The 21,228-nt window shown below is 48.1% G+C and overlaps 2 protein-coding genes across 3 annotated transcripts in view; one reads left to right on the top strand and one right to left on the bottom strand.

The window, feature by feature from the left end:
* The window catches only part of SCN8A (sodium voltage-gated channel alpha subunit 8), a 219,613-nt gene extending 200,095 nt beyond the window's left edge, over positions 1-19,518 (top strand). For both annotated transcript variants that reach the window (XM_037031019.1, XM_037031018.1), the window contains 6 exons: positions 1,580-1,864; positions 3,884-3,937; positions 4,404-4,541; positions 5,467-5,571; positions 8,478-8,748; positions 13,009-19,518. In XM_037031019.1, coding sequence (XP_036886914.1) covers positions 1,580-1,864; positions 3,884-3,937; positions 4,404-4,541; positions 5,467-5,571; positions 8,478-8,748; positions 13,009-14,156 — 2,001 coding nt within the window. In that variant the 3' untranslated portion in view covers positions 14,157-19,518. The remainder of the gene's footprint in view (positions 1-1,579; positions 1,865-3,883; positions 3,938-4,403; positions 4,542-5,466; positions 5,572-8,477; positions 8,749-13,008) is intronic.
* A 714-nt stretch (positions 19,519-20,232) lies between these two features.
* TMDD1 (transmembrane and death domain 1) lies at positions 20,233-21,228 on the bottom strand. The gene has a single exon (XM_037030975.1). The coding sequence runs from the start codon at positions 21,226-21,228 to the stop codon at positions 20,233-20,235; it is 996 nt and encodes a 331-aa protein (XP_036886870.1).

Below are 21,228 nucleotides of genomic sequence, written 5' to 3'. Positions count from 1 at the left end.
AAAACAGCGCAAGGAAAACCTGACCCCGGCAGGCGGGAATCCAGGCCCAGAGCTGCCCCCTGGTGTTCCTTCTTCAGCGTCGTCCTTTGGCCCTTTGGGCCATGTGCTAGTTGGCAGCCTGTCCTGTCTTCGCTACACTAAAAAAATGCAGGGACATGATGATGCTTGTCACCTCCTTCTAACAAAATATTGGAAGACTTCATTTATCCCGTTGTTTTAACTCCAGTAATCCTAGAATACCAGAAAAAGGAAGAAGCATTCTTCCCATTTGAGGGCCGCCTTTTTGGCCCTTGGCAGTCCCACTTAAGACAACAGCAAGTAAGAATCAGGGCAGGAATGAACACCAGCCTTGCCTTTGTCTCACCACCTGAAATGCTATTTTTATAAGCACTTTGAACTCTGCTGAAAACTGCTGCCACAGGGGAAGTGCTGTCTAGCTACTCTCACCTGTAGTGTGAAGCAAAATCAAAGTTAAAACAACCCAGAAACTTTGATTCCTTTTTTTCCTTTTGCTCTTTTTTTCACTCCTCAGATTACTGTAGTCAGTGATTTTTTTAAAGATTTTATTTATTTATCTTTAGAGAGGAAGGGAAGAAGAGAAGGAGAGGAATATCAATGTATGGTTGCCTCTCGTGAGTCCCCTGCTGGGAACTGGCCTGCAACCCAGGCATGTGCCCTGATTGGGAATCAAACCGCGATCGTGTGGTTCACAGGCCCATGCTCAGTCCACTGAGCTACACCAGCCAGGGCTGTAGTCAGTGATTTTTAACAATATGCCAATTTTGGATTTTAAGAGCAGTGATCTACCCCAGAACTTTTCCCCAAACTCGTCATTCCTATGTGAAGAGTCGATCAAGCTTTGGATTGAATGGAGACATCAGGATTGGTCGAGCAAGGGGTGCCTCTTAGATTAGAAGCCTACAAAGTAAGAAAAAAAAGGCTGAAGAAGAATAATAAATCATGTATGACAAACACATCTGTTCAGATTTTATTTTATACCATTTGGTAGAGGGAATATAGCTTTTTCTTTCTTGAGCTTGCAAAATATGCATGCTCAGCTATTGCCTGAAATGAGATCACTGGCCTTGCATAGTCTTAAGAGAACTTTAAGTACTGTTGACTGATTCACTGCTAACTGCAAAGGGTGATTCTCTGCGGTTTTGAACAATGGTACCTTGTTTTACAGAGGGGGAATGTCTGTTGAAAGGCAACGGGTGAGCCTGAGGTCCCTCAGGTTTCCCCATGGGGCGCATTTTATGAGTTGGTAAAGAGGGAGATTGGACTGAAATAATTGTTTTTGGTCCAGGGTGATGCCTAGGCGAGAAGACCTAAGTCAACTTGGGCAAGAGATTTATGTTAAATAAATGTGTAATTTATTAGAATTCCTCAAAATATATTTGATAGATTTAGAAAATTTTGGTCCTACTTCTGGATCTCTCCAGTTACCCTAATTTCAAAAGGAACATAATGTTTCTGTAGTCAGAACAAGCCACACAATGTCATTCCCCTTTTGGAAATCAAAACAGCGTGCTAGCCCACACTTCCTCCCAACACTCAGCAACCTCCCCTTCCAATGCAGGTGGTGGTGAATGCCTTGGTGGGCGCCATCCCCTCCATCATGAATGTGCTGCTGGTGTGTCTCATCTTCTGGCTGATTTTCAGCATCATGGGAGTTAACCTGTTTGCGGGGAAGTACCACTACTGCTTTAACGAGACGGCTGAAGAGCGATTTGAAATTGACATTGTCAACAACAAAACTGATTGTGAAAAGCTCATGGAGGGGAACAATACGGAAATCAGATGGAAGAACGTGAAAATCAACTTCGATAACGTTGGGGCAGGATATTTGGCGTTGCTTCAAGTGGTGAGTGTGGTTATTTCTTCTGTCCCATGAAGTTCAGGTGGGTAGCAGAAATCTTACCTGGTTCCTTCTCGGCCCTGCTTCCAGAATCAAGGTGATTCCTGATAGGTCATACGGAACCGTGTCACCTCCCAAACTAGTTCCAGGGAGACGCCTTCCCTGAGCACTCTGACTCCTCCACGACCTCAAAGGGAACTTCTCACTGCTCTGAAGCTGAGCAACAAATCGAGATTCCTGCAGCATAATGAAGTTGCAGAGCAGTCGCTTTCTCTCTCCAGGACGGAGTATGTAGTTAAAGAAAAAAGGAAAAAATGGAGATAAGTGCATAGACCACACAAAGTGATGGCAGTTTTGATGGAGCAGAACAGTTCTATAAAACAGCTGCACTGGAGTTAAAGGGATACACATGGCAGTGCGTGGTGCTGCCGCCCAGGCCGGCCCCAGAGAGAAGTCTCTGTGTGTCACAGTGAGAAACGGTTGCTTTCATCAAGTGACCTTCTGTCGTGCCTGGTTTTCTCTTCCTCTCTTGCCAATTTTTGGGACTGTTTTACAAGACTCTGTCGTGCAGTGAAGGTTCCTAGGCATCAGATGTTGGAATGAGACAGATGTAGGTTTGAGCCACACATATTTATTGGATATGTAAGCTTAGACAAATTTCTCAGCCTGTCTGAGTCTGTTTCTTCATCCATTAAATGTGGGTAACAATATCTTGCACAATTCTAAAGAGGATTCGTGAAGAAATTTACTAAAATTTCTTCGCACGGTGCTGGCATATAGCAGTGCTTAATTAATGGCATTTGCGACTATGTGTTTTTATTACTATTACAAATGTGTCTATATCATATCATTGTTGGGCGAATTAGATGCGATAATGCAGGTGAAGCGCTCAACTCGGCCTCACATATTAAGCACTTACTGTTAGCTGGTAGTAGCAGGCAAAGCTAATAGAATGGGCAGTGGTTCATTTCACTGCCAAGGACTTTGTTGTTCTATCCCAGTTCAAGAAATTGAACCCGCAAGTTGAATTTGAACTGGAGCATCTCCAGGAGACCAGTGCACATCAGCCAGCCCGTCAGACAGGGTAGTCAGACCTCCCCGCACTGTATGCAAGGTGCTGTGTGTGGCACAACGAGAGCCATCAGATGAATAAAGAACTGCTCGGGCTCAACTAGAATCTAGTTGAGCAAATAAAACAAACAGGATGTAAATAAAACATGGAAAATTTTAATTGATCACCTATATGTGTTTCAAAATCAGGTTAGGTATACCAGATCAAGGAGTAAAATTGGGAAGGAGCTGCCTAGGCTAAAGCCAGTATTCCCTCCATCATAGGCTAAACACGTATTAGTAAGGGAAAAGTTCTGGCCTTTTTTTGTTTGTTTGTTTGTTGTCTTTTTTTTAAATGCAGCTATGAATTTTCCAGACCCCAGTGCCAACACCTTTTTGTTTAAGATTTTATTTGTTTATTTTTAGAGAGAGGGGAAGGGAAGGAGAAAGAAGGGGAGAGAAATATCAGTGTGTGGTTGCCTTTTACATGCCCCCCACTGGGGACCTGGCCCACAACCCAGGCATGTGCCCTGACTGGGCATCAAACCAGTAATGCTTTGGTTCACGGCCCACGCTCAATCCACTGAGCTATACACTAGCCAGGGCCCAACACCTCTTTAAAAAGTGGTTCCTCTAAGTTCTAAGTATGCTCAGGGGATTCCTGGTACTCGTTCATAAATACAGTGTGCCCGCCCCAGTTTTAGGCAACCTTCTCAGGCCCGTTTTAATGACCTTTGGTGAAAGTGTTGGTCCATTCACCACTGCCAACATGTTTCTCTGGTGTTGTTTCCAGGGACTCAGATAAAGCTCCCTTGGGACCTGTACTAGTAAACAGAAAATTGTCTGTCCGTGTGAGGCTGCACCCAAACTCCCTGTCTTGTGTTCTCACTGGACCCAAGCCTGGCTTCTTGGACCCTTCCTTAGACTCCCACCTACCCTAACAGGCACCGTCTAATTACTGACTCTGTTTGCCAGGCAACCTTCAAAGGCTGGATGGACATCATGTATGCAGCTGTAGATTCCCGAAAGGTAAGGCTATGCCTGATGAAATCACAACCTTCTTAGATGGCTAGAAAGCAAGCAGCGTGGTGGATCTCATCAGGAAAAAGAGGGAGGCTTAGAACATTTGCACTTGTCTGTTGACCGTAGGGCACTTCCTCTCTCAGCACGTCATCACTCTCACACTGACTGCAGGTGATCAGGCTGCTGCACTGAGCCTAGCCCAGGGGCGCTGACTACTTTTCCATGCTGCTTTGAAATAAGAGTGGCTCCTAGCAGCCTCCCCTCCTCCTCACTTCATGATTTGCATATTCTCCACCTAAGTCATGGCAGGAATAATGTCTTCTGAGCACAGGGCCCTCCAGTGTGAAGGAGGCAGGTAGAGAGAATCTAAGGCTCCCTGCCCCCAGCTGACAGCCTGGGCAAGGTCAGAAATGCCCACCTGACCCCCAGGCTAGGAGCTGACTCTCTTCCTTTTTCTCCTGCCCTTTGACAGCCTGAGGAGCAGCCTAAGTATGAGGACAACATCTACATGTACATCTACTTTGTCATCTTCATCATCTTCGGCTCCTTCTTCACCCTGAACCTGTTCATTGGTGTCATCATTGATAACTTCAATCAACAAAAGAAAAAGATAGGTCTCCTCCCCTCATTGCCAGTGGTCAGAGGTCAACCCCCCGAGGGGCATGGCTCTCTGTGCCTCTGTAGAGAGGCCACGCCTTTCTTCCTCTAAAACCCACATGATCACCCCACTGTGGCACCTGCCCCACTGTGCATTAGCCCCAGCCGACTCTTTCTGTTGAGGGCTGGATTTCACGGTATGTGGTTTACCACGTTTCCTCGCAGTCTTATTGGTTTTACTGGTTTTGGCCTCCTACCAGAGGGAGGTCGGGTAGGAGAGGGTCTAGTGACAGAGGTGAAAGGAAAGCAAATGAGTAGCTGTAGTGGCCGTAGGACTTGTCTAGACTTGTAACTGTCTGTGAGAGACCATCCTGAAAAAGTTCACTTCCATACTTGTCCCAGATAGTTAACAATTTTCCAAAGCAAATTCAAAAGGTTACTCTTACTATTCATCTTATAAATTGAGTCTGTCCCAACAAACTCCAGGGAACTCCCCAAATTGTTTTCTTGCACCAGAATTTCTAAAATTTTTAATGTCAGAAATAAATGGACCATTAACCAAGAGTTGAAAATCCTTTTATTTTAAAGTGGATTTTTTCCTAGAATTTTGTCAAGAAAGCAAGCCAAAAAAAGTTTAGGAGCCAGTGATATGTGACTGTCTTCAAAGCTCTCGCGCCTGGTCTAACCCTTCCCCAAGAGTCTGTGGCTGTTGGGTGGTCCATCTCCTTCCCTCCTAGCAGATCTCAGAAAACCTGAGCTGAAAACAAAGACAGGTGTCTCTTTGACTTGCAGTGGTGGTCCCAGGTCTGCCTTGTCCTGGAGCCACTGCTAACTGACGTGACCTTGGGAAAAGAGAGGGGCTGAGTCCCGCCCAGGGCTCCAGACCTGTGGTGCCTGAGAGCCCGTTGTAACTGCTCGTTCTTCTTTTCCCCCTGCACTTTGGAGGTCAGGACATCTTCATGACTGAAGAACAGAAGAAGTACTACAATGCCATGAAAAAGCTGGGCTCCAAGAAACCGCAGAAACCCATTCCCCGCCCCGTGGTGAGTGCATTTGTGCAGTCCAAGGGCAGAGAGAGACCCCTTATGGACAAAGATACTGATAGGGTTACTGCAAAGGAAGGAACTGGGTAAGTCACGGGCTGCCTGTGCCCTCTAATCCTCGGCTAGCCGCCCCGTCCAGAAGATCTGAGAACAGCAGCAGAACAGGGATTAAGGTAGGGGATGGCTTATACATTTGTGTTTGACCTTGCCTTTGAGCCTTTCTTGGGCAGCAGCAGAGAATTGGCATCTTAACCACACCAGCCGTGGCCCTGGCAGAGAGGTGTTTTAAGAGGTAGCTAAACACTCACAGGGAAAAGTGAAAATGAAAGCTGATCTCTTTCCTGCCAGCATGAGATAGGTTTGGTCACTGTTTTTTCAGCTCTCTACCCAACAGGTCAGTCTTTGCACGGATGTGCCTAGAAGCTAAAATCATGCTTCTGGCTATTTGTGGGAGCAGAAGACAGTGAAACTAGGGGCATCTGAAGTCCTGATTGCCTCCTTGAGCAGAGCCTTTTGTGAACCAGAAGTGGGGACTGGGATTCTGCCCCACCCTTCTGTCAGAGGTGGTCTCCTTGCTTCAGAGAAGGAGATGCTCCTGAAGCCCTGTAGCCAGCTGGGTGGGGCACAGCCCACAGACCAGGCACCCAGTTTCTTCTTCTGTAACTTGCATTTAAAGTAACTTTTAAAAAAAACAGAACAGAAGAGCACAACTCTTAAAATAAAAGCTTTCCTGGCAATCTATTTTGTAAAACTAAAAGTGGAGCTACTTTGTTTGAATCAAGAGTTGGGGTTTGAATCAGGTGTGGGGGTGACTTTCCCTACTCACCCCAACACCTGGCATACTCACCTCACCAAATTCCAAGGCAAGGGAAGCCCTAGGGCTTTGCAGAACTTGGTGTTTGAAAACCACCACGTTAAAGTAATTCTGAAAATAAGCACCAGCTCAAGTGCCTTAGGTACTTTTTAAAAAATTGGGGAGATCCAAGGAAATGAATGATTTTTTCTTTCCTTGTTGTTCATTTCCATTCTAGGGTAGAAATGGGACCAAAAGGAATGGAGGAGGATTTCCATTTCTAAAGTTCTGTTCAGTACTTTGCACGAGGGAACCTGAGTATATTTTCTTCAACACTAAAATATAAAAACTTGGTGTGGTAGTAAACAGTAATAGTGATCAGTGCTGATTCAGCAAATATAGGAGGTTCTCCAATGACATTCTTTTGTTCAACACTGGTTTCTAGAACATTGGTGATGTGCCGCGTAGAAGCTTAACTCTTGTTTATATCAATTAGCCGATGGTGAAATTGGTTTTGTTATACATCACCTCACTTAAAGTCACAGAACCCATTGACATTAAGTGAGGACTTACTGTAGTTACAGATCTCCTACTGTGTATCGGGCACTAAACATAAAGTGGTGAACAAAATTTGGACGCTGCTATCATGGAGCTTATAATATACAGTGGGGATAGAGATAAACAAGTGAGCAAGTGGCCGTTATAAAATGTGCAGTGTTGTGAGAAAAAGTTAACTGGAGGGCCGTGACAGGGGACAGTGGAGGCTTAGGGTGGGGGAATCTATGTCCAAAAAGCAGTCAGAGAAAGCCTCACTAAGGAGGGTCTACTTGAGTGGATGAGAAGCATCTGAAATTTGGAGAAGGAGATCCTAGAAAAGCAAATGAGGCCCTAAAAGCAGGAAGCGTTCGTGTGGCCAGTGGGGTGAGCCAGAGGAAGGCACACGTGATGAGCAGGATCAGCCTGTGAGAAGCATTTTGTAACCCAGGTTAATATGAGTTGTGTTGCAAGCCCAGTGAGAAATACTGAAGGGTTGTAAGTAGAAGAATGATGTGATTCATTTATGTTTTTAAATGATCACACCTGCTGCTGTTTGGCGATTGCACTGGAAGAGGGCAAGGGAGGAAGCAGGGTAGGGACTCTGGCTAAGGCAGTGGCTAAGGCTACAGTAGGACCAACTGAAGTGGGATGAAGTGGATGGATTCAGTTTATATTTTTGGAAAAAGAATCAGTAAGACCTGCAGTGGATTAGACGGAAGACAGGAAGATGAGGGAGAGGAAGGAAACAAGGATGACCCCCCAGTTTCCGGCTGAAGAGACTGGATGAATAATTGAGATGAGGGAGGAACAAGTTGGGTGAGGGGCAGGGAAAGGACTTAGTTCTGCTTTGGACTTGTTAAGTTTGAGATGCATGAGTCATCAAGGAAAGATGTCAAGTAAGCAAGACAGGAATTCAGAGGGAAGATAAGGGCTGAGAAGAAGGACCATGAGAAAGTATATTACGTAAGCAGTAGGAATGTGTGTGTTCTCGTAGGGAGAAAGCATAGAGAAAGAAGAGACTAAGTAACAGAAGAAATGGCTGGCAAATGAGACTCAAAAGCAGCAGCTGGACAGGTGGGGAGACATCTAGAGGTGGTGGCGGCACAGACGCAGAAGAGAAGAGTGGCGATTTTAGAAAACTCTCGGTGTGGTGATGTTTTTGTTGTTGTTGTTTTAGGTTTTTTATTTATTTATTTATTTATTTTTAAGAGAAAGGGGAAGGGAAGGAGAAAGAGTGGGAGAGAAACATCAATGCGTGGTTGCCTCTCCTGTGCGCCCTACTGGGGACCTGGCCTGCAACCCAGGGATATGCCCTGACTGGGAATCAAACCAGTGACCCTTTGGTTCACAGCCCGAGCCAATCCACTGAGCTATACCAGCCAGGGCTCGGTGTGGTGATATTGACGCCAGGGTCTGTCCATTCCCCTGGTGTCCTGACAGAGCGGCAGGATCAAGCTGGCTGGTGTTAGAGAAAAGAAAGCAGAGCGCTCTAGTCAACAGATGGCAACGTCCAGTCTACTTGGAAAGGCTTTCATAAATGCTGTTATATCTTTTGTCCTCCTCTACCCCCTCTCAGAACAAAATCCAAGGTATCGTCTTTGATTTTGTCACTCAACAAGCCTTTGACATTGTTATCATGATGCTCATCTGCCTTAACATGGTGACAATGATGGTGGAGACAGATACTCAGAGCAAGCAGATGGAGAACATCCTCTACTGGATTAACCTGGTCTTCGTCATCTTCTTCACTTGTGAGTGTGTGCTCAAAATGTTTGCCTTGAGGCACTACTACTTCACCATTGGCTGGAACATCTTCGACTTCGTGGTAGTCATCCTCTCCATTGTGGGTGAGTGGGGCAGGTGGGGAAGGGAGGACGGGCCCTGCATGGCCTTGAGGACGAGATTCCTGGGAGAGGAGTGTCACGAGTCTGAAGTGCAGGCTGATCGCTCTCGTAGCCTGAGCCTGTGCCATCTCATGGGCCTGCCCGGCCCATTGCGTGGTCAGTGCCTCTCTGTTGAGTGTTGGTAATAGTCTTGGACTATAAATTCTGGTTGCAGGGAGCAGGGCAGGGAATGATTAGAAAAGGCAGTGAAAAAAAAAAGTCCTCTGGTGAGGATTAAAAAAAACTGTTTTTAAAAGTATGGTCACAATAGCAGTGTAAAATGGGAAAAAGGAAAGGTAAGAGATTGTTAAGCTGAATATTAAGGAAACGGCCTGGGGAAATTGCTAGTGGTGATGACGGCGGCAGTGCTCATTTCCCTGGGATTTTTCCGTGCGCCCGGTACAGTCTGAGAGATTCCTCACTCGCATTATCTCGTTTGATCCTCATGACAGCCCTGGAAGCTGGCTTTTGTTCACTTCACTGTAAAGACGTTAAGGTCACTCAGTTCAGACGTGGCAAAAGCAGAACTCAAGTTGGCTTTTTAGCAGCAGCTGTATGGCATTTTGCTTCAACCTAAAGGCATGAAAGGGGTGATGTCCTGGCAGGCAGAAGAAATGCTGTCGTACCGATTGCCCTCCCAGGAGGTTTCTGTGCCTTCTCAAAAGGCATCCTGAATGGTGAAGCGCTGCCTCGGCAGGTGCAATGACTCAGGCTGCAGAGAGAGAGTGCGCGAGACCCCTGGTCACCAGCTCCAGAGCTCTGGTGGCCAGGCCGGGTTAGCGAGGTGGTGGCTGTGGGCAGCAGAATGCAGCTGGCGTTCCCCTTGGCCTGTGCTGCTTTCTAGTTCCGTCCTCAGGAGCAGCATGTCCAAAGGTGTGTCGACACATGGAACACTGATCCCACCTATCTCTCCCCAAGGAAAGAATCCCATGATGGAATTACTCTGGGCAACCCTGTACCTTAGACTTCCTTGGGAGGGTCACAGAGCACAGTAGCCTAGAGAAGGCTCTTGGGAGTCCTGCAGTAAAGAATTGTTTCATACAGCCCTGGCTGGTGTGGCTGAGTGGATTGAGCACCCACCTACAAACCAGAGGGTCACCGATTTGATTTCCAGTCAGGGTACATGCCTGAGTTGCGGGCCAGATCCTCAGTAGGGGGTGTGCTAAAGGCAACCACACACTGATGTTTCTCTCCCTCTTTTTCTCCCTCCCTTCCCCTCTCTAAAAATAAATAAATAATTTTTAAAAAGAATTGTTTAATATACCATCCCTCCTTTTTTTGATCACAGCACCCCTTTTCAAATTATAGTAATAGTATCTTACATTTTAATGGAATACACCATGTGCTGGTCACCATTCTAAGCGCCTTACATGTTTTAATTTATATTAGGTATCCCGCCCAATAACCCTGTAAGCCTCAGTAAGCACAGAGCAGTTCCCAAGAAATGGGACTAATGAGTGAGCAAGTGGGGGCCCAGCCCAGCCCCAGTTCTCAGATCCACACTCCTGACCTCCCACAAAGCACGCGTCGGGCAGTACTGCCCTTACCCACCGTGCCTGACCTTGGTCTGCCCACCGACCACCGAGTGGAGTGTGAACCCTGCAGACCAAACCACGGCCCTATCCTCGGAGTGTACTCGCAAACGAAGATTTTAATGACTGCAGTTTTTATTAACCCTCACCCGAGGATATACTTTTTTATTGCTTCAGAGAGCTGAAGGGGGCGGGGGAGGAGAGAGAAAGAAACTTCAATGTGAGAGAAACATTGATTGTTTGCCTCCCATACACACCAGACGAGGGATCGAACCCACAACCCCTCGGTGTACAGGACAGTGCTCCAACTAACTGAGCCACACTGGCCAGGGCAATGGTTAGAACTTTTATTAAATATCATTAATGTGTTCAGAAACAAAAGAACAGAAATTATCTTATTAAATTAGGGGAATCTGGGGTAAAACTAGCCCTGGAACCTCCAGAGGGACCCCTTAAATTATATTCCTACAGCCTGGGCTGCGGTCTGCCCCATTCTCCCTCCTTTTCTCTGGGGACCCACGCACACTCATCCTACGAAACCTCACTTGGGCGTCTGCTCTCTGAAGCCTTTCTTGCCCATCACACATGGAATGCAAGTATTACATATTGAAATGTATCACCTGACTTCTTATGGTCACTGGTTAGGGCTTAATGGACAACTGAAAAGAAGAGCCGAGAAGTGATCTTGGGTCCTGGCTGTGGGAGAGATTTCCCTGAACGCTCAAACACCCAGTGGAATTCTAGCTCCAGACAAAGCCCCAGGAGGCTGTCTGGTCTCCTTTGAACTTGCTGCATCTTGTGCCTCCCTTTGAGCACTCTTCCCTAGCTTAAAACCTTCAAATAATGGGATTCCGTGGCCTTCTGCAGTTCATTACCCCAATATTTATGAATCCCTATGATTGAAAGATTTTCTTCTTGTTTACAGTAAATCCCTCATGTCAGTTGAAACTCATGTTGCCTCACCAGCAGGACAGGGCCCTGAAGGGAGAGGCCGTGTCATTGCCTTCCCTGCGGCTGTCATTCCCCAACCTTTTTATCCCCTCTCCCTGCTGCAGCCCCTCGTTGGGGTCCCATTATTGCTCTGTCCTTTACAGGCGAGTGGTCTGGTAGAGGTGGCCCCCTGGCTGAATGTGAACAGAAAAAGAGCCCCCTGAGTTGTACAGTTTCACCATCTACCTTTATTTCCTGCTAGTGCCTTGACATTTTTATTGGCTGATAGAGATTTTAAAAGTTAGAATCTCTGGGTTAAAAGACATTCATGATCGGTCTCTTCAGTGTTGTGGATTCATTTGGTGGGGTAGTGACATGGAGCAGTGAGAAACCAAAAAGGCTTTATGGCCCCGGCCAGGAAGCTCAGCTGGTTAGAGCATCATCTCCATAAGCCAGGGTTGCCAGTTTGATCCCCAGTCTACCAGTGAGTGCCCTCATGGAACAGCAAATCAATACTTCCCTCTCTCTCTCTCTTCTCTCCTCCCTCTCCCCCTCCCTCTTCCTCTCTCTAAAAAAATCAATAAAAAATTTTTTAAAGATTTTATTCATTGGTTTTTTTAGAGAGGGGGAAGGGAAGGAGGAACAGAGGGAGAAAAACATCAATGTGAGAAAGAAACATCGATTAGTCACCTCTCATACGCACCCCCACCAGGGATGAACACACAACCCAGGCACATGCCCTCACCAGGAATCAAACCGGTGGTGACCTTTTGCTTTAGGAGATGACACCCAATCACTGAGCCACTCGGGTCAGGGCAAAAAAAAAATTTTTGTAATTTATCTTTAGAGCGGAAGGGAAGGAGGGAGAGAAATATCAATGTGTGGTTGCCTCTCGTGCATCCCCTGCTGGGAACTGGCCTGCAACCCAGGCATGTGTCCTGACTGGGAATCGAACCTCGATCCTCTGGTTTGCAGGCCCACGCTCAATCCGCTGAGCTACACTAGCCAGGGCCCCAAAATTTTTTTTAATGTCTGTTCAGATCCAGGAAGAAGATACTTTGAAAATCGATAGTATTATCAGAATGACTAAAACATCACAGCCAAAGGGCAGTGAGCACATAGGGTGGAGTGAGGCCCTTTCATTCGTTGTCTGTGGGTGTGGAGATTTGATAGTGTTTTGGAAAGGAACCCATAGCACCTCAGGAAGCCCTGCATGCACAAATGTGAGAAAAATGGATTATCCTTGAGTGGGAAAACAGACAAATGAGGACCTACCTGTTCATGAAATTCAACCATTATCATGAATAATCTAAAATTATTTTAACACCAGAGACCAATTGCACAATGTTAAGTCTCAAAAGCAAGTTAGAGATCTAAAAAAATAATCTCAAAAGATGGGTATACTTTCATTCCTTTAGCATGGGAAGATGCTACCTGTATGTTATTCATGGGCTCACACATAACAAAACCATAGAGACACCACAGCGTACCCTGCTTCTGGAGATGAAAAGAAAGCAAATTTGGTAAATGCTGTCAGCTCTTAAATCTGGGCGTCACGGACATAAGTGTCTGTTTTATTGTTTTCTCTTCTTTTTATATGTTTAAAACATGATTTTTTTTAACATCAGAGTTCAGATTGAATAGTGAGGGACTCATTCTATAGTCCTTTGAACTTAAGGATTCCATAATGCTAGTTGACATAAGTAAAGAGAAAGGATGTCTCCAATATCAGTAACATATCTTCTTCTACTCCTCTTCTTAGGAATGTTCCTGGCTGATATAATTGAGAAATACTTTGTCTCCCCAACCCTATTCCGAGTCATCCGATTGGCCCGTATTGGGCGCATCTTGCGTCTGATCAAAGGTGCCAAAGGGATTCGTACCCTGCTCTTTGCCTTAATGATGTCCTTGCCTGCTCTGTTCAACATCGGCCTTCTGCTCTTCCTGGTCATGTTCATCTTCTCCATCTTTGGGATGTCCAACTTTGCATATGTGAAGCACGAGGCTGGCATTGACGACATGTTCAACTTTGAGACCTTTGGCAACAGTATGATCTGCCTCTTTCAGATCACGACCTCGGCTGGGTGGGATGGCTTGCTGTTGCCCATCCTAAACCGCCCCCCTGACTGCAGCCTGGAAAAAGAACACCCAGGGAGCAACTTCAAGGGGGACTGTGGGAACCCCTCAGTGGGCATCTTCTTCTTTGTAAGCTACATCATCATCTCCTTCCTAATTGTTGTGAACATGTACATTGCCATCATCTTGGAGAACTTCAGTGTAGCCACAGAGGAAAGTGCAGACCCTCTGAGTGAGGACGACTTTGAGACCTTCTATGAGATCTGGGAGAAGTTTGACCCTGATGCCACCCAGTTCATCGAGTACTGTAAGCTGGCAGACTTTGCAGATGCGTTGGAGCATCCTCTCCGAGTGCCCAAGCCTAACACCATAGAGCTCATTGCCATGGATCTGCCCATGGTCAGCGGGGATCGTATCCACTGCTTGGACATCCTTTTTGCCTTCACCAAGCGGGTCCTGGGAGACAGTGGGGAGCTGGACATCCTCCGGCAGCAGATGGAGGAGCGGTTCGTGGCGTCTAACCCTTCCAAAGTGTCTTACGAGCCGATCACAACCACGCTGCGGCGCAAGCAGGAAGAGGTGTCGGCAGTGGTCCTGCAGCGTGCCTACCGGGGACATTTAGCAAGGCGGGGCTTCATTTGCAAAAAGACAGCTTCCAATAAGCTGGAGAATGGAGGCACGCACCGGGAGAAAAAGGAGAGCACTCCGTCGACAGCCTCCCTCCCATCCTATGACAGTGTGACTAAACCCGAGAAGGAGAAGCAGCAGCGGGCAGAGGAAGGAAGAAGGGAAAGAGCCAAAAGACAAAAAGAGGTCAGAGAATCCAAGTGTTAGAAGAAAGCAAAAATTAAATATTGTACAGATTTAAAACTTGCAAGTGAAAGATTGTTTACACACTTCCTGAATATTATCAATGCAGAACAGCTGTGGAGACACTTCCCCCTGAAGATCTATACCAAACGTAGTCTGCTCACCACGTCCCACGGTTGCATCTTGAGCAGTGACCTGCCCAGGGCAAAGGACCCTGCTCCCTGGACTCAGATTTTCTAATGCTTGGGCAGGTGGTTACTGCATGTTCCACATCAGTCAGTGCAACTTAGGACAAAACTAAACAGGATACAAACACAGAGGGGCGGCTGCCGGAACCAGCATATTTCCGTTGCAGCCACATGGATTTTTTTTCATTTCGTTGATTCTCAGAAGCAGAAAGCATCACTTTAAAAGTTTGTTTGTTCATGCAAACTATATTTGCATTCGTACATTAGTTAAGCTAAGCAGCAAAAAGAAAACACACACATACTCACATTTAGCCCATGTCATTTAATTGTCAGTTTCTTTGACATAAACCGCATCTTCTCCACATGGGCTTCACATGGTTTGGAGATGGGTGGGGGAAAACAATCAGGTTTCTTCAGGCTGAGGAGGACTTGCTCAGGCCGATTCCAAACATTGTGTTTGTTCAATGCATAGAAATGATTTGCATGATGGCATGCCGTGATCAGAAGTCATGCATGAGAACCATACACCACAGGACACTGCTGACCCTCTCCCCTGCCCTGGGTCAGCCTTGGGCCAGGACCCAGCCCTGCACTGTCCACTGTATTTGGAGAAAAAACGGTAAGAGTCCCACACCCGCTGCAACTCTTTATGAATCCATAGAAGCCTGTCATACACCTCTGGTAGGAGACACGGCCAACCAATTGACCACAACCAACAAACACGACCCCGTCTGACAAGCAGATGGATCCGTCGCGTGTCTATGTTTAACAGACATCTCTCACATACAGCCATTGTTGCACATTTCAAAAGACGAACTGTTTAATGCTGCTCTGTGTTCCGTACGTGGGGAAACTTTGATCTCAAATGGCTTGTATTAATGTCACTGTAAAACCAAATCCTAGGGCTAAAAACAAAAATCAAAAAAAAGCTCATTTGTATTTTGCAATATGGATGATGATTGTTTAGCCTTCATACTGGAGAACTGACACTAATTTTGGGGTAGAGGTAAAATGCTATTCAAAGTAGCATGTTATCTCCAGGGGTGATTTAGGGAACTTGAAAGCACCTTTTGCTGGGGGTTAAGGGGTGCTCATTTCATTTAGTACCACGTCCTTTTGCATTGTGGCTTTCTCTGGGCTCAGGTCCACACATAGAGGGGTTCAGATGCTGTGAACGGGCCTCTCTCCTACAGAGGGGCTGTCACAAGCTCACACGCTGCATGGTCCCTCTTGCCTCCATCACATTTCCACCAGGCAGGGCTTCCCTGACCCACAGAGGTGGGTGAGGGCAGTGGCACTGGGGCTGGGGCTATGCTTTCTTTCATTTATCATTAGAATAAGCTGTCACTGGTGGGACCTGAGGTAGAGATGGAGCCGCCTCTGAACCAAGCCCACTTGGTTTCTTTATTGCACTGGTTGGTTCTCATGAGAAAGTGATTTACTATTAATTCTTAGATGTTCCAGCTTCCCCCAGCGTGTTTCCTTTCAGCCGGTTTTGCTGTCTGCTTAGCGACCTGCCCATTGTCATTGAAGGGTGGCTCTGGGGGGAGCGTCCTATCTTCCATTCCATCTCCTGCTTCAGGGAAGGCAGTTTTTAGTCCAGGGGTTTCTCATCTGATGACTAGATTTCAAAGCCAAGATGCTGTAGTTGAATGTGTCAGGAAGTCTATACAAAGACCAAGGAGAGATTTTAGCTTGCAAACCAAATCAAAATAAATTCTTCTTGAACCATACAATAGAGGGGGGAAAACCAGCCCATAATCAGACACACCAATCTGCCTTGCAGTAGAAGCACTTTGGATGCATTTTCACCTTCCACCTGACTAGTTTTGTGTAGAACAAACCACAGCAAGTCAGTAAGCGGAGCTCTGTCTTGTTGGACCAATAGACGCTGTCCAGCCATCATAAGCCTGCTTCTGTGGCATCACCCGTAGGACTTTTGTACTACACGCGATCCCGGGTGGGAAGGCATCTCTCTCAGTGACGCTGCTAACTGCTAGGACGAATGTAGAGTAACAGGCTACATCGTAAACAGCACAAAACAGAAGCTGACACGTGTGGTATTCTTTTTAAGAGAATTATAAATACTGTAATATATCATTTTATTTTATTGGCATGCCTTTTTGTAAATACAAATTAACTTATTAAATAGGAAATGGCTTCTGGCTTCTGCCATTGTCATGTTTATTTTTATTTTTTATACTTTTCTTTCTTCTTAGAACTTAGATGCTGTCAGCCAATGTACATCCCCAAACCAGACAGACAGACAAAAAATTTTGTATTGCTAACGGTCTTTTCCAAAACGACAACAAATATATATATTTTTGTTCCAATGTGCAATAAATTCTAACCACTTCTATGCAAGATTTGGCTAAACTTCATAATCGTTCTTAGGTCTCAAGACGGCAACAGAGCTAGGAGGTCCTACCCGGCAGCCCGAGTGCTCTCAGTGGCATCCAGCTGCTACTGATGAGGTGTTTCTGAGATCTGCCCCTCTCCTCCCCCAGACCCTGATCCCTGCCCAGCCGGCCACCCCCTCAGTCGCACACACGTGGGCCTGGGTATCTGACACCCACCCGCCAGCTTCCCAGGGAAGAAGCCTCCTTCTGCTGTATTTGAAGTTTCACTTCTATTTCTTTTAACATTTCCCACCTTCTTTTTCCTGCCCACCACCTCTCGCTCACTCTTACCCGCCCCGCTCCGCGCTTCTTTGGTAGTAAACTACACCATCACCAGCAGTTTACGCCGCAGTTAACAGGCATTGGACTGAGAGAATCAGCGACGCGTTGCTCTGCGTCCTCCCTGAGTGGGTAAGTGGCAGCGCTTTGCCAAATATTAACGAAGCCAATCAAACAGCAGCAGCAGCCACAGTGTCACTGCACATATATATATATATAGATCTATAAATAGAATATAAATATATTTATTTTTTGTAGCCAGGTCCTTGGTGCAGTATTTATATTCCACAATCCACCTTTAAAAAAAAGGACAAAAAGCAAAAAGTCACATGTGATGCTGTTAATTTAAAATGCAGAGCCAAAGCCACTGAGCAGCAGCTGACACGTTGCTGGTTTGTGTGGGAAACACTTTCCCTCTTTCCTTAACCTCCTTGTTGCTTAGGATGAGGAGCTCCGCAATGTAGAGCAGCGGGCAAGAGCAGGGAAGACTCCGAGTCAGCACGACCCACTCCCGCCCCTCTCCAAATGAGCCTCTTTGGGCACGAGACGCTGACCTGGGAGAGATGAAGAGAAACTCCCAGTCAAAGCTCCTGGAACAACAGTGCCCAGAGTTCTTTTATTTTTCGCCGCAACCAATGTAAACTTGTAACAGACCAATAGTGAAGATTAGTGTACTAGTGAATGCATGGAGGCCAACACTGCTCTGAATGAGACATGACAAAGTGCACATCACAACTATAAGCCAAAAAGGAAACAAAATAAAAATGACCCTTTTTACTATACAAGGGAAGCCTGTCTTGGTGTGTGTTTGTTGCTTATCTGTCCCAATTCTTGAGTCCTGGGAGGGGTCTGGGAATTGGGACCTTAGTACCTGTGGTGAAAGGGGAATGGGAGAGAGAGCGTAGGGTCTCTGGCCAAATTCTGGCTGAGAAGCAGAGCTTGGAGAGAAAAGCAAGGTCCTGACCCCCACCCCCTATCCCCACCCACCCATTGCATGTGGCATTCCTCCCCCTACTGGGCCGGTGCTTAAAGGCCCATGAAACCCCTTCCTCACCAGGTCACCTGGCAAAGCTCCTGGAGATGACATCAGCCAACCCAGCTGAGCTGGCCTTACTTCCTCCTTTTCCACCACAGTGAAAAAAAAAAAACCCTGTCCCAATGCCCCAAAGCTTCGGGCACGATGCCCAACAGCCTCCACTTCACTAGCTAATGCTGGGCCTTGCCCTCCATCACCCCACAGATAAACCAGCAGACTAGGGCTGGTCTCATTCACAACTGTGCAGGGTGAGGGGCACCTCTCCCCTTCCTTCTCCCTGCCCTGCTTTGGGGACATCCCTCTCTAGGCCATGTCTCCCGGTCTGGAAACACTCTCAGGAGGATTCTGAAGTGCCCACTCTAGTCCACTCCAGTAGCTCCACTCTGGAGAGAGATGGCTGGTAGGTCAGTTCCCATCCTCCCCCGGCCCCCAGCCTCCAGGCCTACTGTGGAGGTGAGATCGCCATGGGTTATGACTTTGTGACTTGAGTCCAGGGCATCTTTTGTTATGATGCCCCTTTCTTTCCTCAGATGTTGCCCAAAGTTTTGCAAAAAGCTTCGTTCATTTTCAGGTACCCCCACCCTGCAAAGAATTGGCTGCAACTAGCCGGTCAGGGGGAAAATTAGGAGAGAAGAGGAAGTCTGGATTGGGAGGGGCCCTAGGGTTTGCACAGAGTCTGTGTGGTGACTCAGCTCTATGCTTTCTTGGATTCCCTTTCTAGGATTACCAAGATTTCCTCTGTTAAAACGCTCCTGAGGTACCCCCTGCCCCTGTCCCCCACTGCTGTTTGCTGTACATAGAGGCCAAGTGGGGCGGGTGGGCAGGTGTGCACATGTGCTGTATGTGTGTGAAGAATGTATATAGGTAAAGGGGAGCGGGGTCCAGTGGTTCCAGAAAAGGGACAGAACTCCTGTGTTCCATCCCCAGCTCGACCGCTGGCTCGCTGTGTGGCCTTGGGCAAGTCACTTAACCTCTCTGTGCCTCAGTTCCCCATCTGTAAAATGGGGGTAATAATACTGACCTACCTCACAGGGGTGTTGTGAGGCTTTAACTAAATGTTTTGTAAAGTGTTTTGAGATACAGAGGCAAAGGCACTAGGGAAGGGCAAAGTATTATTTGGACTTAAGGAAGATGAAATGGTACCATAAATGCTGCTATTCTGAGAGCCATTTTAAACTGCACTGCTCCAACCACCCCCGCTTCTCATCACCAGGACAGCAGGTCGAAAAAATATCTTTCCTTTCACTTGCTTCTGGGGTTTATGATTATTGTAGACACTCAATTTTTTCCCTTGCTGTATCTCCTTCCCTCACCCCCTCGACTTGTTCCCTGTTCCGTTTATGCGGAAATGGCGGAAATGCTTGAGAAATGAGAATGTATAAGTGGATTGGAAGTTTATAGTCTGAAATTTCAATTTTACTTTGTACTGTACATCTTTTTACTTTAGAATTTGCAATAAAAGGTTACGTCAATCTTGTTTTCAACTCTCCTCTTGGACTGGCTTGTCATTTTGTCATTGCTCTCACACCAGCGTCCCTTAGCCAAGGGTGGGTGGGAAGTCGAGTACTCCCACCCAGCAGGACCCCACAGCTGTCCTCTTGCCTTCCCCTGTGACAAGGGACACAGTCTGAGCAGTGGGTGGGAAAGGTTTGGGGCTCTAGGCACAACTTTGGGAGGCCTTGCCAGAGTGGGGAGGAAAGCTTGGGGGCAGCAGCCTCTGGAAGTGGGCTCATCTCTAGCTGTGTCACCCCCTACATTCTCCGGCAGGGTCTGAGTGAACAGAAGCCGGCAATTTGTTCTGGTCCCCTTTACGTTTCCCAAGCTCCCTTACTGCTGGCAGATTATTTCTTCTGGAGCTAATATTTGCAGGTCAGGCAGCTCTAGGTTCAAAAACTGAACTATGCCTTGGCTTTTAAAAATTAGGTCAAATATGTATATAAGTGCTTAGCGTAGGCCCTGGCACACAGTTAGTGCTCAACAAATGGTAGCTCCTGGTGGAAGAATAATTTCGAAATAAGAAACTAACGCTGACGAGAACTGGGGGGAGGGCCTGCCTGCTACCCCCGCCCGCAGACAGGCACGGGAGCCCTCCTTCTCTGTTCTGTTAACAACAGCACTCTTGACCGTGCCCGTCGTTTCCAACGAACTAACAAACCGACTGCTCCATGCTTGGCGAGTTTTGTGACTTTTATCATACGTCAAAGGCGCACTCCACCAGGATTGTGCCCTGCTTTACAGCCCGGGGCACCGGGGTGAGGGAGGATCCGACCCATCTGTAGCTCCGGCCAGGTCCCCGGCGACAGTAGCTGCTCTTCAGTCACGAGCCGCTTCGCCTCCCACCAGCCGTGCGCCTCATCCGGCTTGAGCTGGGCAGGGGCGTGCGGGCCGGGGCTGCCGGGCCGCACCCCGTCGCCATCGCCACCCGTGATCCACAGTGTCAGCAAGATGAACAGCGCCCCGGCGCCCAGTGTCCCCACGAAGCCGGTGAAGAGGCCCAGCGCCAGCGGCCCGGCCCAGCCCAGAGGGCTGCGCTCGTATGGTGCCTGCGGCAGTCGCTCCACGACCAGCTCCAGTTCTTCCCAGTTGGGCTCCGAGACCGAGGCGCGGCGGGAGCGCGGGGCGGGGCCGGGGCCGGGGCCGGGGGCTGGGGCCTGGGCGGGGCCGAGGGCTGGGGCCGGGGCGGGGCCCGGGGCCGCACCCGGCGGCAGGTAGCCCTGCCCAAACTTGCGCAGCTGCAGCGTCGCCTGCTGGTGGAGGTTCTTGCCCAGCTCCCGGGCCACGTCGGGGCGGCCGCAGCGCCGCAGGGCCCGGGCCACACGGTCCCAGGGCAGCGTCAGGGCCTCGGCTGCCAGCCAAGCCGCCAGCCCCTCACGGCAGCCGTCGGATACCTCCTCGGGGTCAGCCACCGGGCCCGTCGCCTCCCGTCGCCGCCGGCCTGGAGACCCCGACCTGGTCCCTGGCGGTTCGGCCCGGGCCAACCGATCCTCAGAAAGTCTGGCCAGCTCGGCCTCGACGTCCGGCTCCGGCGCCTTCAGGAGCGACTGGAAATGGCTGCACTCCTCCGGGGTCAGCAGCTCGGCTAGACGGACAGCCGTGTGAGGACCCATGGCGTCCATGGCCCCCGCCAGAACCAACACCCAGCCCCAGAGCTCCAGGGCCAGGACAAGGGGCCCAGCTGGAGCCCGCCCCGCCAT

The sequence above is a fragment of the Sturnira hondurensis genome, unplaced genomic scaffold, assembly GCF_014824575.4.
Source record: "Sturnira hondurensis isolate 20B ecotype Veracruz unplaced genomic scaffold, ASM1482457v3 Scaffold0020903, whole genome shotgun sequence".
NCBI classification, from domain to species: domain Eukaryota; kingdom Metazoa; phylum Chordata; class Mammalia; order Chiroptera; family Phyllostomidae; genus Sturnira; species Sturnira hondurensis.
This window is presented reverse-complemented; position numbering and strand designations above follow the sequence as displayed.

Coding starts and splice junctions, on each gene's coding strand:
- TMDD1 (XM_037030975.1), bottom strand. CDS start 21,228: ATGGCGGGGCGGGCTCCAGCTGGGCCCCTTGTCCTGGCCCTGGAGCTC.